A 15,034-nucleotide genomic window follows, 5' to 3' on the forward strand; every position below is an offset into this window, starting at 1 on the left:
TAATTTTATGAAGGGATTTATCCACATTTATTTATTACTATGGCTTTATTTCATACATTTGTCTCTCATATTTTGCACTTACTCAGGTGGTTTATGTAATGTATGACTAACTTATTGCTCCAGTATCATTTATTAAAAAGTACCACTTTTACCCAGTGATTTTTTTTTTAAATGTCACCTTAGTGTAAACTACATTTTCATATGTGCTTGGGAATGTGTCTGAATTTTCTATTCTTTTTCTTTGGTCTGTCTGTCTGATCATGAGTGAGCAACACACTGTTTTCAGAAAATACATCTTATAGGATGTTTTTTGATATATGACTAGCTTTCCTTCAAGCTATTTTCCAAATAAATTTTAGACATTAGCTAGAACGTCCTAACACTAGGAGAAAAAAAATTTTTTTTTAAATCGAAATCACATTATTATATTAACTTCAGGAGAATCAGTGCTTTTTTGCTGTGGTTCTACCCTATCATAGAGCTAAGACTGTCTTTCTATTTGTAAAGTCTGTTTATATATTTTTCAGGAATCCTTTAACATTTTGCTCAAATAGTGTTTCACAATTCTGGTTATGTTTTTCCCAAGCTCTTTTATGTTTTTTGTTGCTGCTGTGACAGATTATCTTTTCAAATGTATCTTCAAACTGGTTGTTGTTCGTATATGTGAAGGCTATGGCTTTCCTTTTACTTTTGAAGTAATCTCAGGCTTACAGAAAAGTACCAATTATGATACAAAAGCTTTTATTTTCCTGAACCATTTGAGAGTAAAGTTACTGACATGGTGTTCCATCAGTTCTCAAAAACTTCAGAGTGCAATTTCTACAAACAAGGGACTGGTTAAGCGACCACAATTCAACCATCAAATCCAGGAAATTAACATTGATGCCACCAATACCATCTAATCTTCAGACAGTAAGAAATCGGGGCACTTGCCTTAATATGTTTATTATTTGATTAGTCCCCACAGAGATTTATAAAACAGATCTCTTACTCATCTTCTCCAAGTGCATCCCCTGCTCTCCCCACCCAGGCCCTGGTGATCCATGTCAGGCAGCCACTTCAAAGCAAAGCCCACCTCGCCCTATTTGTCCTGCTCTGACACATCCCACCAGATGCCCTTTTCTGTTGGAGTCCCTGAATCCTCCTTGGGCTCCTTTACCGCCTACTGGTCAACCCTTGTGTAAACACCCTCCTCACAGCCCTTAGATGTTCACTCCCTGCGTAGTAGTAGTACTAACAGTCGCTCAGTTGTGTCTGAGTCTCTGTGACCCCATGCACTGTAGCCCGCCAGGCTCCCCTGTCCATGGGATTCTCCAGGCAGGAATACTGGAGTGGGCTGCCATGCCCTTCTGCATTCCCTATGGAAGGCAACATTCCTCACCTCACTTGTATTCTGATATCTCATCCAGGTCGTCCAGTGCGGGGTGTCCGAGCCCATGTGGGATGAGGACACCCCTTGGTTCACTGTGACTCTCTTGCCAGAATCACTATTGACCATGGGCTTTGTCTCTTTAACTAAGGTGTTGCTTTTTAAGAGGCTTGGGATCAAGATGTTTAGAAACAACAATTTCTTTGATTCCATGACTTGCCCCATTTTCATGATGGGGACACGACTGCCTTTGCCTGTCTCCATCCCACAGGCTCTTCTTACGCGACTGCAACAAAGGAGGTCTAGGCCCTCCTTTAACCTGCGTGAGGGGAGCTCTTGATTGCTTTAAGCAGTGGGATATGGTAGAATAGGTGCCACATGACATCCAAATCTAGGTAATGAAAAAGCACAGCTTCTAGATGACTCAGTTTTTAGGAGATGCTCACTTTAAGGAAACCAACTGCTGTGTTATGAGGGAGCCAAAGAATCCCATGAGGTGAGACTACTTGAGGGGCTCTTGTGGAGAAAAACCAACGTGCCGAGTGGATAGCCAGCACCAACCACTGGGCCTGTGTGAGCAATCCTGCAAGTGATATAGCCTCCAGGCTTCAAGCAACCCTGATGCCAAGGTGAGTAGAGGGATGCCATCCACACTGTACCTGGACCAAATGCAGATGGGTAAAGCAATGTTGCTGTTATTTTCAACCACTGAGTCCTTTAGTAAGTGGAATAAGCCCTCTTCGGCATCACATTCACACCAATATGTCTATTCCACACCATGGATCTTGCCTTTATAGTTTGATCATAATGGTTTATCTCCTCTACATGAAGCACGGAATCTCATTTCCAATATTTCTCACATTCTTGCTGAAGAAGGGGTCTCAATGCACAATCACCCTGGTGATCTCAAATGGACCACACGAAGACATTCTTTGATCTCTCATCATGAGGCACAGGTTTCTGGGGCTCAGGCACCTGAGGGCTTAAGGACTGGCTGATGGAACCACCGCCCCCCCAACCCCGACCCCTGCCCCACCCAATGGATGAAAACTCAGCAGATGCTTTAATTAAATTCAAATTCACAGTCCACTCTGACTCCAAAAAAGTGGTTTGAGGCTTTCAGAGAAGGCTCACATGATAAAGGCCAGAGTATGGGAGGGGACAGCTCAGGGTTAAAAGACCAGAAGGAAGCAGCAGCTGCTCAGAGCTGAGCAGTCTTTCTGGAGAGATGGTCCTGTTCTTATTCCTGGTGGCCCTTCTTCTGTCCCCTACTGGGGAGGCAGGTGAGTGACGGTCCCACCCTCAGAGGCCCAGTCCCACCCCACATGGATGGACCTGCTCAGACAATACCCTCATGCACAGCCTGGGTCTGGTCCATCTAAGAAATTATCTGAACTCAGGGAAACCGTGATCCCATCTCCCCTCGTCAAACTTTGGCTCCCTGAGCACAGCGGGCAGGCTGGAATCTTTCTTTCAGGGAAGATCATCGGGGGCCATGAGGCCAAGCCACACTCCCGTCCCTACATGGCATTTCTTCAGTTCAAGATTTCAGGGAAACCTCACATATGTGGGGGTTTCCTTGTGCGTGAGGACTTCGTGCTGACAGCAGCTCACTGCCTGGGAAGGTGAGGAGCAGGGCCTGGGCCTCCATGCCTCTGTTGAGCCTCCCAGGGAACCCTCTTAGAGCTGTAGACCTGTGCACCCAGGTAACAGAGGAAGCTATTCAGAGGACAGGTGAGCACTGGGGAGAGAGGGACAGGTCAATGCCAGTTGCGCATGGAGGCACACCAAGGTTGTGGCCTGGAGCCCACAGTGCAAATGTGAGAAATTCCTGTTTTCCTTCGAGACAGTCAAGCTTGTGCAGGACTGAACACCCTCCGTGGACTCCAGGAACTGCCACCCTGCCCAGGCTGCCAGGGAGCAGACAGTTCAGAGACGCTCAGCCCCAGGGCCCATCACCTAGAATTTCACCACACCCCCCCCCTGCCCCGCCCCAAGTTTTGCTCTGTCCCAAGCTGAGCTCTTTCCCCCGGCTCCTCGGCCGTTTCTCCTGTAACACCCCCCCTCTCTCTGCTCTCTGTGCAGCTCAATTGATGTCACCCTGGGGGCCCACAGCATCATGGAACGAGAGCGGACCCAGCAGGTCATCCCCGTGAGGAGAGCCTTCCCGCACCCACATTATAATGATAAAACTTTTGAAAACGACATCATGTTACTGCAGGTGGGACCCGTGGCTGCACTGACTCCGGGACCCTTCCATCCAGGGCCCTGCATCCCCCATGACCTCATTCCTGACCCTCCTCCTGTGCCACCCCTCCGTGGTCCCAGGGCTGTGAGGAGGCAACCCCATGACTGTCGTGCAGCCTCTGTGGGCCATCAGTAGGTGAGAATGCTTGTCCTCTACCTTCAGCTGGCTTGGAAGGCTGACATGACGGATGCAGTGAGCCCCATCAGTCTGCCCAGGAGCTTCGAGAAGGTGAATCCAGGGATGATGTGCAGTGTGGCCGGCTGGGGGCGACTGGAGGTAAATATGCCCTCTGCAGACAAACTACAGGAGGTAGACCTTGAAGTCCAAAGTGAGGAGAGATGTATCGCTCGCTTCAGAAACTACATCCCCGTCACGCAGATATGTGCTGGAGATCCAAACAAGAGGAAGAATTCTTACTCGGTGAGATCCCCAGTGTTATCCCGTAAAACCCTGGGTCCAGCTGAGCTGTGAGGACGGGGGGCTGTGGGAACAAAGCCCGTCCCTGTGTCCGCAGCCTGTCCTCCTATCTGGTCTCTGTCCTGTGTCCCGGGGGGTGAGCACTGCTCCGCAGTCACAAATGGGTAGAGGCTTCCTGCAGGAGGAGCAGCAGGATTGTCAATGCAAGGATGAAACCTCGGGACCAACAGGACCCTGCTGTCAGCCAGGACCCCTAACAGAGACCACCCACCCCAGGGTGGGAGGGAGACTAGACCTGAAGAAGCTGAGCTCAGCCCTTGCTCTCTCTGCCCGCAGGGTGACTCCGGGGGCCCGCTCGTGTGTGATGGTGTGGCCCAGGGCATTGTGTCCTATGGAGACGTGTATGGTACGGCTCCAAATGTCTACACCAGAGTCTCCAGCTTTCTGACCTGGATCCAAAAAACAATGAGACAGTACAAAGAGCAGGGATCAGCCTGAGGTGCCCCCGGGATGGACCCTCCATCTTCCCTGGGAAAGGAGGCGTTGGTCAAAGTGTGTGGAGGAAGGCTGTCTGAAACTTAATAAACTTTCATCTCTTGAGCAGAAATCACTAATTCCTTCTTTATTCACATATTCGTTAGGTACCTACTATGTCAGGGAACCATCTCTTCCCATTTCTGATCTGTCACCAGCTGCCCCCCACCCCAGCCCATACACCGAGCCTCCCAGCCCCACCTTCCATCTCTGAAATAAAAACACCTGCTGTACTGACAGCCAGCTCCCTCAGTCACGTGTCCCCAGGGCCAGCTCCCCTCCCGGCTGCCCGTGAGCTCCAGCAGAGAAGGGAAACCCCTCTCACGAGTATAGGTCCCTCTTGATTCTGACCCTCGTGTCTCATCCATACGCCCTCCTCCTCATCCACACCGACTCCCCTCCCCCACATCCCAGTGCCCAGGGGGCAACAGAAGAGAATCCAGATTTGGAAAGGGGACCACCTGAGATACTCTGGGGTTGAGGGGGGCACTTGTCCACCCTAACAGAAGTTGGGGAGGTTTCCAAAGATGTGGCTCACCCCATGAGTGTTCCCTCCCTGCATCAGAGGAGACAGAGATCAGAAGCCTGAGAAAGTTTCAGGAGGGCTTCAGGATGCCGAGGGCCTGCTTCAGTGCCTGTCACAGCCCTGTCTTGGAGTCCTGGGTCCAGGGCTCTGTGCAGCCTCTGGTGTCCTGAGAGCACATCCTCCTTCAGCCCCAAATGACCTTGAGGGAGCTCTTCCACCTTGGGCTGAGCCAGCCTCTCCCACCTCCATCATACTTACATGTGTGTATATTTATCTCTAAAGGAAGGTCATTGTTAAATTTTTTTCGATTCAAGGTATCCTAATATTTCAAAGGTGCCCCATACCTAATAGCTTATTGAATAATTTTTTCTCTTCTATCTTTCAATAATCTCTGAATTTCATGTAAGAATCTATTCAGGAAAGTAATTTCATTTTTAAAACATGCAGCTTAGAGATGACTGGGCTAAAGAGAAGTGGTTTGCTGGAAGTTTGCATGGTGAGTGAACTTAGACCATGGCAAAATGTATTTTGCATGTAAAAGCAACACACATAATCATATGAAGATAGCTAAATACAGTACATCTAAGTAAGAAATTGAAAATTGCCTATAATTTCACCACCCGCAGATCATCATCATCAATGGTTAAGCCTGTGTCCTTCTGCTCTGTTTATTCGTAAGATGCTCTTGCCAGAACTCACTGGGGACTGGCTTGTTTAGAACTCCTCATGTGATCTTTTCCATTCCTCTTTCTTCTTTCTCATACTGGTGACAGTGTTGGAATCATCTGCACATGTTCAGGATGGCCTGGCCCAGAGACATCAGAGATGTGATTCTCTGGACTCTGGACAGAGAATATTAGTGGGGAGTAATTATTAGGATGATCAGCATCACTTATCTCATCACCACACATCACTAACCAGATTTTTGGAGAGGAAGGTCCTCCCACTCATAGGAACCCTGAGTTGGATGGGACAGCCCCCAACTCAGCTCAAGGGGTGCTGGATACCTCAGCACAGAAGTCAGTCAGGTCACTGAATGCTGAAGGACCTGGTGATGGTGGTTTTGGTCCAATGAGTATCAAGCCCAAGACTTTTGTTCAACGCTGTGGGATAAGAAAATTTCTGTCATAAATATTTACATTTGAAGAGCTGATTGTAAACACAACAAAAATGTGAGGCTGGAACCCTGGCAAGATAGGAAATGGGGTTGCTGTTTGGTTCACTTTGGTGAGTTCAGGTCTATCTGCTCCCAAACCAAGTTCAGCCACTTCCTCACCCTTGGCAACAAGCAGACCCTTCATTATAGTCCTCACCACTTGTCCTCTAGCCACCTAGTCTAGGCCTTCCTCTGCCTCCTGTCGGCTTCACAGGGGCAGCAGCTGAATCTCCCATATCCCTGACCTCCCTTACTGAGTAATTATTCATGATATTATCAGAATCATAAAAGTACCAAGAGTGGAGAAATGGAGATTCAGTTATTGAGGGGCTCCTGGGGATCCAGTGCCTCTTGGTGTGATAGGGAAGAACTTTGGTATTCTGTTCGTTAGTCACTAGTGGTGTATTGCCTATAAAATTAATTATACACGATAGCATACCTTTGGGAACACTGGCTCCCAGGTAATGAACTTTAAGCTAAAATACCTTTGTTTAGCTCACAGGAAACAAGCCCACTGATGAAAGACTGCAGGACAGAAGAAATTAACACAACCGTCCTGAGGCTGACTGGAATCAGGAAATGTTTAACTTTATTCCGCTCCCTTCTACTATAAAAGTAGCCTGAATTCCAACTCAGGCTAGGTGGTTCTTTGAAACATGAATCCACCATCTTCTTGGTCTGCTAGCTTTCTGAATAAAGTTGCTATTCCTTCTTTTAACAACTCATCTTGGGATTTATTGGCCTGTTGCTTAGCAAGTAGTACAAGCTGGGACTAGGTAACACTGGCTACACCACAGGCGTCACTTTCTTATTCCTTCTGGTGAGGCTTTGTGTGTGAGTGGGGTGACGGTGTTATTCTCTCCTAATCCAGGGCAGAGAAGGTGGATATCTGTAGCATGCTGACACCCGGCTGGGGGGAGCACACCTCTGGGAGGTCTGTGGGGGCCCTGAGCCTCCCCTCCTTCCTTCCCCTGTGCTTTTGTCTGGAAGGAAGAAACCCCAGCAGCTGTGACCTGGAAAGACCTTTGTGAAGATGCAGCCACTCCTGCTCCTGATGGCTTTTCTGCTTCCTGGGCAGGGACTCGTGAGTGACTGCCCATTCCTGATGGTGTAGCCCTTCTCACTAAGCCTCCTGCAGTCCTGACCCTTCTGCACCCCTCCAGTTTCTGAACCAGGTCCCATCCCAACGAAGAACACAAATTTGATGCCACATAGACGCTCAGCAAGGAGAGGTGGCAGGCAAGCAGGAAGATTGTCACTAAGATCTTTCATGGGTCTCAGCCTCTCTCACCACCAGAAAAATGGGTTGTGCATTTGCTAGAGGATGTGAAGCTACAAAACACACGTAAGTACAATTCCTCACACCAGCCAGGAAAACAACTCAGACAAACCAACCACAGTACGGGAGTTGTCAGTGGACCCAGCTTATGAACCAGTGCCTTCCACCCCTCACTCCTGTCCAGGATAGGAGGCAGGTGTGCAATTGATCGAAGGTGATAGATGACAGCACCCAGAGCTCTCCAGGTGTCTTGGCTCTTTCCCAGGCCCCGAGCAGCTCACTTTCTGCCCCACCTCCCCCATCTCTCAGGCCCTTAGCTACACCACTGTCTCCACCCACCCCGTGACCTGAAATCCCAACAGCACTATCCCCAGCAACCTCAGCCAAAAGCTAACGGGAGGCTACTTGTGCGGTCAAAGAACACTTTCTGAGATCCTGCATGCGTGATGCCCTAGGACATGAGGATTTTAGAAAACTCACCTCTATAAGTTCCTCGTGCAAATGCACGTTAATTTCACAATATTCCTGAGAAAGCCCCCAGAAGCCCTGCACTCATGTCATTGAAAAGCACAAGACACAGTGTCACGCCCCCAGGGCTGTCTGTCACCCCAGTGTCCCCTCAGCTGCAGCCCTGCCCTGAGGTCGCCGCCCGTCCCGGCTCCTGGGCCGCATCTCCTGTGACTCCACGCTCCTCACACCCCTGCTCTGCTCTCTGCAGCTCAGTCAGCGGCACCCTGGGGCCACAGCGTCAAGGAGCAGGAGAGGGTGCCGCAGGGCCAAGTGATTTTTTCCACGGAGAAATATGTGTCCTTAAAGACACCATAGAAACATTTGTTTTCCTAAGCACCACTTATTTAGGAGGAAAAAAATAGTTTCTCACCACTCTCTGCCATAAAACCATCATAAACCAAGTGTTCTATATTTGTGTAGAATGTCTCAATGTGTGCAGGGTCTCTATCTTGTCATCGCTGTCTCTATGGCCCCATCAGTACCACACTATCTTCATTATTATGACTTCATTTGCTAAAGCAAGAGCTCCCATCTTATTCTCATTCTTTAAGCCTGTCTTCTCCAATGTTGGCTACTGGTTTTCCACGTCTTTAGAACCAATAAAGTTCTGTGAAATACTTCCTGAGTGCAATGAATCTGAAGATCACTTTTTGGAGAATGAATACCTTAAAAATATTGTCTCTTCCAAACAGGAATGTGCAATATCTTTACGATTCATACTTAGTTATTTCACCATTTCCATGATTTTAATGTTTTTTTAAATTTCATTTTCTATTACCATGTAGATAGACAGATGATTCATGTTTCAGTTGATTTTGTGCCCAGAAAATTTGACAATTACTAATTGTAATAATTGATCTGCAGGTTCCTGGCTATTCTTTTTGTATATTATAACTTGAATATCCAGTTTTATTTCCTCTTTCCCTGTCTTATACCTTTTACTTCTACTGCTTGCTTAACTGTAGTGGCTAAAATCTCTAGTATATTATTGAAGAGAAATGATGATTATGGCTATCTCTGTGACCTTGTATTGTTTTGCTCTCGAATGAAAAACATCCAGCATTTCATCATTAAGTATATTGATTGGTGTGGGATTTTTGCGGGGATCATTTATCAGAATGAAGACCCTCATGTCTGCTCCTATTTTGTAAATATTTTTTTAAATGAAGGATAGTGAGTTTTAATAGATGCTTTTCCCCCTTCAGTTGAATTATCATATGGTGTTTCTTCTTTCATCAGTCAATGTGTTGTGTTATGGCAGTTGTGTTTTGAATGAAAGCCACTCATCCTCAGAGAAACCCAGATTAGAAATGATCGAATACTTTCGCTTATGGACTGATGGGATTGCATCAATACAGGACTAACATTAACCTGTAAAGTTCTCCTCCCACATTGTCATCACTGGGTTTGTCATCTAGGTTTTGAAGTCTCATAAGGGAGATGAGTGGGATATACTTGCCAGCAGAAATTGTATACCATTCTTTAAATTGTTTTCAAAGATTTCCAGAGAATTCTTTGAGCCTGTGGCTGTCCTTGATGGACTATTTTTGAAAACAGAATCAATTCATGTAAAGTTTATAGGAAAATTCAAACTTCCTGATTATGTTCCTTAAGTTATATTTTCTAGGGATTTGTAATTCCATGTAGATTTTCAAAATTGTTCACTTCTCTGTGACCTAGAGGTTAGCATAGATAAGATTTATGAATGTATATATACATACATATATCTCTCAGATAAAACTCTTCCTTAGTTCACCCACCCTGTGGCTATAATTTTCACTATCTCAATAATGTCTTTAGGAATAGAATTATCTTGATTCTTACATACCCAACAAATTTTTAATGTGGATCAATTTGTCCATCATTATCGATAGTCCTTTTTATATCTTGTATTAATTTGTTTTTCCAAGGCTAAATGTATAAAGAAATTCTCCTATATTCAAAGTTTTCATGTTTTACCTTTCAATTAGTTAGAGAAATTAGAGAATTAGTTAAGTGGTCAAGTTTGTTTTTATTCACACATAGCCAACAGATTTTACTATATTTTCATCATTACTTACCATTTTGAATTCCTTTTCATTTGGTTTCCATTCTGATTTTGCTTATGATTTACAGTTGATCCTTGAACATTCCTCACAGCACATGTAATCTGATATCCAGGCCACCCAGTGCATGGTTCTGAGCACATGTGGTCTGAGGAGACCCCTTGGCTCACTGTGACTTTCCAGCCCGAATCATTATTGACCACCAGTTCAGTTCAGTTCAGTTCAGTTCAGTTGCTCAGTCATGTCTGACTCTTTGCGACCCCATGAACCACAGCATACCAGGTCACCCTGTCCATCAACAACGCCCAGAGTTCACCCAAACCCATGACCATTGAATCAGTGATGCCATCTAACCATCTCATCCTCCATCGTCCCCTTCTCCTCCTACCCTCAATCTTTCCCAGTATCAGGGCCTTTTCCAGTGAGTCAGCTCTTCGCATCAGGTGGCCAAAGTATTGGAGTTTCAGCTTCAATATCACTCCTTCCAATGAACACCAAGGACAGATCTCCTTTAGGATGGACTGGTGGAATCTCCTTGCAGTCCAAGGGACTCTCAAGAGTTTTCTCCAACACCACAGTTCAAAAACATCAATTCTTCTGTGCTCAGCTTTCTTTATAGTCCAACCGTCACATCCATACATGACCACTGGAGAAACCACAGCCTTGACTAGATGGGCCTTTGTTGGCACAGTAATGTCTCTGCTTTTTAATATGCTGTCTAGGTTGGTCATAACTTTCCTTCCAAGGAGTAAGGGTCTTTTAAATTCATGGCTGCACTCACCATCTGCAGTGATTTTGGAGCCCAGAAAAATAAAGTCAGCCACTGTTTCCACTGTTTCCCCATCTATTTGCCCATGAAGTGATGGCAAATATCTACTGACCATCAACTTTTTTTTAACTAAGATGTTGTTACTTTTCAAGAGGCTTGGGATCAAGATGTTTAGAAACAACAATTTTTTCAATTCCATGCCTTTCCATATCTGCATGGTGCAGATATGACCTCCATTGTGTTCTCCATCCCACAGGCTCTTCTTCCATGACTGCAATATTTCACCTCCTGCTGGGAGGTGGGGTCTAGGGACCTTCCTTTTTAATCTGGTGAAAGTTCTTGCTCTTAATTGCCCCAAGCAGTAGACATGGTAGAATGGATGTTAGAATCGAAGTCTAGGTAATGAAAAGAACACAGCATCTAGATGGTTCACTTTTTAGGAGATGCTCACTCTGGGGGAGCCAGGCACTGTGTTTGGACGGGGCCAAAAAATCCCATGAAGTGAGATGACATGAGGGGCCCCCGTGGCAAGAAACCAATGTGCCCAAAGGACAGCGAGCAGCAACCACTGGACAAGTGTGAGGGAGCCTTCAAGTGATTTAGCTTCTGGGCTTCAAGCTTCCCTGACTCCAATGGGAGCAGAGGGGTACTGTCCACATTGTACCATGAGCAAATTGCAGATTCATGGGTCAAGCAATGGTGGTGTTATTTTAAACCACTAGTCATTTAGTAACTGGAATAAGCCCTCTTCAGCAGCACTTTCACACCATTCTGGCCATCCCACACCCTTAATCTCACTGTTCTTATCTGATCATGATGGCAAGCTCTCCTCCACCAGAAGCAATAGAGCTTATCTTCAGTGTTTCCCACAGTCTCTCACACAAAGAGGCCCAAGACACAATCACTGTGATGATCTAAGGAGAACCACAGAAATGAAGACATTCTTTGATCTATCATCATAAAGCCCAGGTTTCTGGGACTCAGGGACCGGAGATCTGCTGATGCAGTATGCCCACCACCCCACAGATAAGAACTTATCAGAGGCTTTCGTTAACTTCTTACTCCACTGGGACCCCAACACTTGATCAAACAGTGGAGGGACACTTTCTGAGAAGCCTACTGTGATAACAGCCACCACAGCAGAGGAGACACTCAGGGTTAAAAGACCAGAAGGAAGCAGCAGCTGTTCAGATCTGATCAGCCTTCCTGGAGAGATGGTCCTATTCTTACTCCTGGCAGCCCTTCTTCTGTTCCCCACTGGGGAGGCAGGTGAGTGATGGTCCCACCCTCAGAGTCCCAGACCCACCCCACATGGACAGACCTGCTTAGATGCTACACTCATGCACATTCTGGCCCTGGTCCATCTAAGGAAATTTCTGAACTCAGGTTGAATTTTCTGAAAGACCAGCAACCTTGGTCTCATCTCCCCTCTTCAGCTTTTGCCTCCATGAGCACAGTGGGCAGCCTGGAATCTTTCTTTCAGGGAAAATCATCGGGGGCCATGAGGCCAAGCCACACTCCCATCCCTACATGGCATTTATTGAATACCAGGTTTCAGAATACATTTTCTTCTGTGGCGGTTTCCTCGTGTGTGAGGACTTTGTGCTGACAGCAGCTCACTGCTTGGGAAGGTGAGGAGCAGTGTGCAGGCCCCCACCTTCTGTTGACCCCTCGCAGGGAATGTAGGAAGCTTTTCAAAGGCCAGGTGAGCTTTGGGGAGAGAGGGCCAAGTGCATGCCAGTGGCACATGAGGAGAAGCAACTGATCAGACCTGGAATGGAAGGAAGCTAAAGTTGTGCTTTGCAGCCCAGGGTGCACGTGTGAGAAATTCATGTTTCCCTAGAGACAGTCAAGCTTGTATAAGACTGAACACCCTCTGTGGACTCCAGGAACTGCCATCCTGTTTCAGCTGCCAGCAAGCAGGCAGCTCAAAGATGCTCAGCCCCAGAGCCCATGGCCTAGAATTTTCTCCCCTCCAGTCCCGCCCTGTCTTAAGCTTTGCTCTTTCCTACCGGCCTCTAGACCATTTCTCCTGTGACATATGCTCCCTCTCTGCTCTCTGTGCAGCTCAATCAATGTTACCCTGGGGGCCCACAACATCAGGGAGCAAGAGAGACCCAGCAGGTCATCCCAGTGAGAAGAACCATGCTGCATCCATGGTATAATGATAAGACTTGGGCCAACGACATCATGTTACTGCAGGTGGGACCCGTGGCTGCACTGACTCCGGGACCCTTCCATCCAGGGCCCTGCATCCCCCATGACCTCATTCCTGACCCTCCTCCTGTGCCACCCCTCCGTGGTCCCAGGGCTGTGAGGAGGCAACCCCATGACTGTTGTGCAACCTCTGTGGGCCATCAGTAGGTGAGAATGCTTGTCCTCTACCTTCAGCTGGCTAGGAAGGCTGACATGACGGATGCAGTGAGCCCCATCAATCTGCCCAGGCGCTGGCAGAAGGTGAATCCAGGGAAGATGTGCAGTGTGGCCGGCTGGGGGCGACTGGAGGTCTGCCATCCGCAGACAAACTACAGGAGGTAGATCTTGAAGTCCAAAGTGAGGAGAAATGTATCACTCGCTTCAGAAACTACAACCCCATCACCCAGATATGTGCTGGAGATCCAAACAAGAGGAAGAATTCTTACTCGGTGAGATCCCCAGTGTTGTCCATGCAAAACCCTGGGTCCAGCTGAGCTGTGAGGATGGGGGGCTGTGGGAACAAAGCCCGTCCCTGTGTCCGCAGCCTGTCCTCCTATCTGGTCTCTGTCCTGTGTCCCTGGGGGGTGAACACAGCCCCACAGTCATATATGGGCAGTGACTTCCTGCAGAAAGCCCAGCGGGGTTGTCAAACCCAAGATGAAACCTCAGGAACAACAAGACCCTGATATCAGCCAGGACCCCTAACAAAGACCACCCATCCCAGGGTGGCAGGGAGACTAGACCTGAGGAAGGTGAGCTCAGCTCTTGCTCTCTCTGCCCACAGGGTGACTCCGGGGGCCCGCTCGTGTGTGATGGTGTGGCCCAGGGCATTGTGTCCTATGGAAGAGATGATGGGACAACTCCAGATGTCTACACCAGAATCTCCAGCTTTCTGTACTGGATCCAGACAACAATGAGACAGTACAAACGCCAGGGATCAGCCTGAGGTGCCCCCGATATTGACCCTCCATCTTCCCTGGGATTGGAAGCATTGGTCAAAATGTGTGGAGGAAGGTTGCCTGGAATTTAATAAACTTTCATCTCTTGAGCAGAGATCACTGATTCCTCCTTTATTCACATATTCGTTAGGCACCTTCTCTGTCAGGGAAACATCTGTTCACAGTTCTGATCTGTCAGTGGCTTCCCCCACCTCCCACCAGCACATACACTGCTCCTCCCACCCCCACCTTCCATCTCTGGAATAAAAACACCTGCTGTACCGACAGCCAGCTCCCTCCAGTCACATGTCCCTAGTGCCAACCCCCCTCAGGCTGCCTGTGAGCTCCATCAGAGAAGGGAGACCCCTCCTCAGGAACACTGGACTCCCTTGTCCACGACCCTTGTGTCTGATCCATATGCCCTCCTCCTCGTCCACACCTACTCCCCTATCCCCCATCCCAGTACCCAGGGGGCAACAGAAGAGAGTCCAGATTTGGAAAGGGGACCACCTGAGAAGCTCTGGGGTTGAGGGGGGCACTTGTCCACCCTAACAGAAATGGGGAGATTTACCAAGGTGTGGCTCACCCCATGAATGTTCCCTCCCCGCGTCAGAGGAGACAGAGGTCAGAAGCCTGAGAAAGTTTCAGGAGGGCTTCAGTATTCGCAAGCTCAGCTCACGTGTCTGTCACAGCCCTGTCTTGGAGTCCCGGGCCCAGGGCTCTGTGCAGCCTCTGGTGTCCTGAGGGCTCACCCTCCTTCAGCCCCAAATGACCTTGAGGGAGCTCTTCCACCTTGGGCTGAGCCAGCCTCTCCCATTTCCATCATTCCCACCTGTATGCATGTTTTTATAAAGGAAAGTCATAGTAACAAAATTTTTTAGATTCAAGATATCCTAAAATTTCAAAGGTGGCCCATACCCAATAGCTTATTGAATAATTTTTTCTCTTCTATTTTTCAATAATCTTTCAATTTTCATGTAAGAATCTATTCAAGAAAGTAATCTCATTTTAAAAACATGAGAAGGCTGGGCTAAAGTGAAGTGATTT

General features: G+C 47.6%; 1 protein-coding gene and 1 pseudogene across 1 annotated transcript; both read left to right on the forward strand.

Moving 5' to 3' along the window:
• Positions 1-2,586: 2,586 nt before the first annotated feature.
• On the forward strand, positions 2,587-4,641 carry LOC122419670 (mast cell protease 1A-like). Its single transcript, XM_043434431.1, has 5 exons — positions 2,587-2,652; positions 2,847-2,994; positions 3,455-3,590; positions 3,780-4,037; positions 4,371-4,641. Exons 1-5 carry the CDS (start codon positions 2,598-2,600, stop codon positions 4,530-4,532), a joined length of 759 nt encoding a protein of 252 aa, XP_043290366.1. The 5' UTR covers positions 2,587-2,597; the 3' UTR covers positions 4,533-4,641.
• A 7,426-nt stretch (positions 4,642-12,067) lies between these two features.
• Positions 12,068-14,092, forward strand: LOC122419672 (annotated as a pseudogene).
• Positions 14,093-15,034: the final 942 nt, after the last annotated feature.

Source organism: Cervus canadensis, chromosome 17 (assembly GCF_019320065.1).
Source record: "Cervus canadensis isolate Bull #8, Minnesota chromosome 17, ASM1932006v1, whole genome shotgun sequence".
In the NCBI taxonomy this organism is placed as follows: domain Eukaryota; kingdom Metazoa; phylum Chordata; class Mammalia; order Artiodactyla; family Cervidae; genus Cervus; species Cervus canadensis.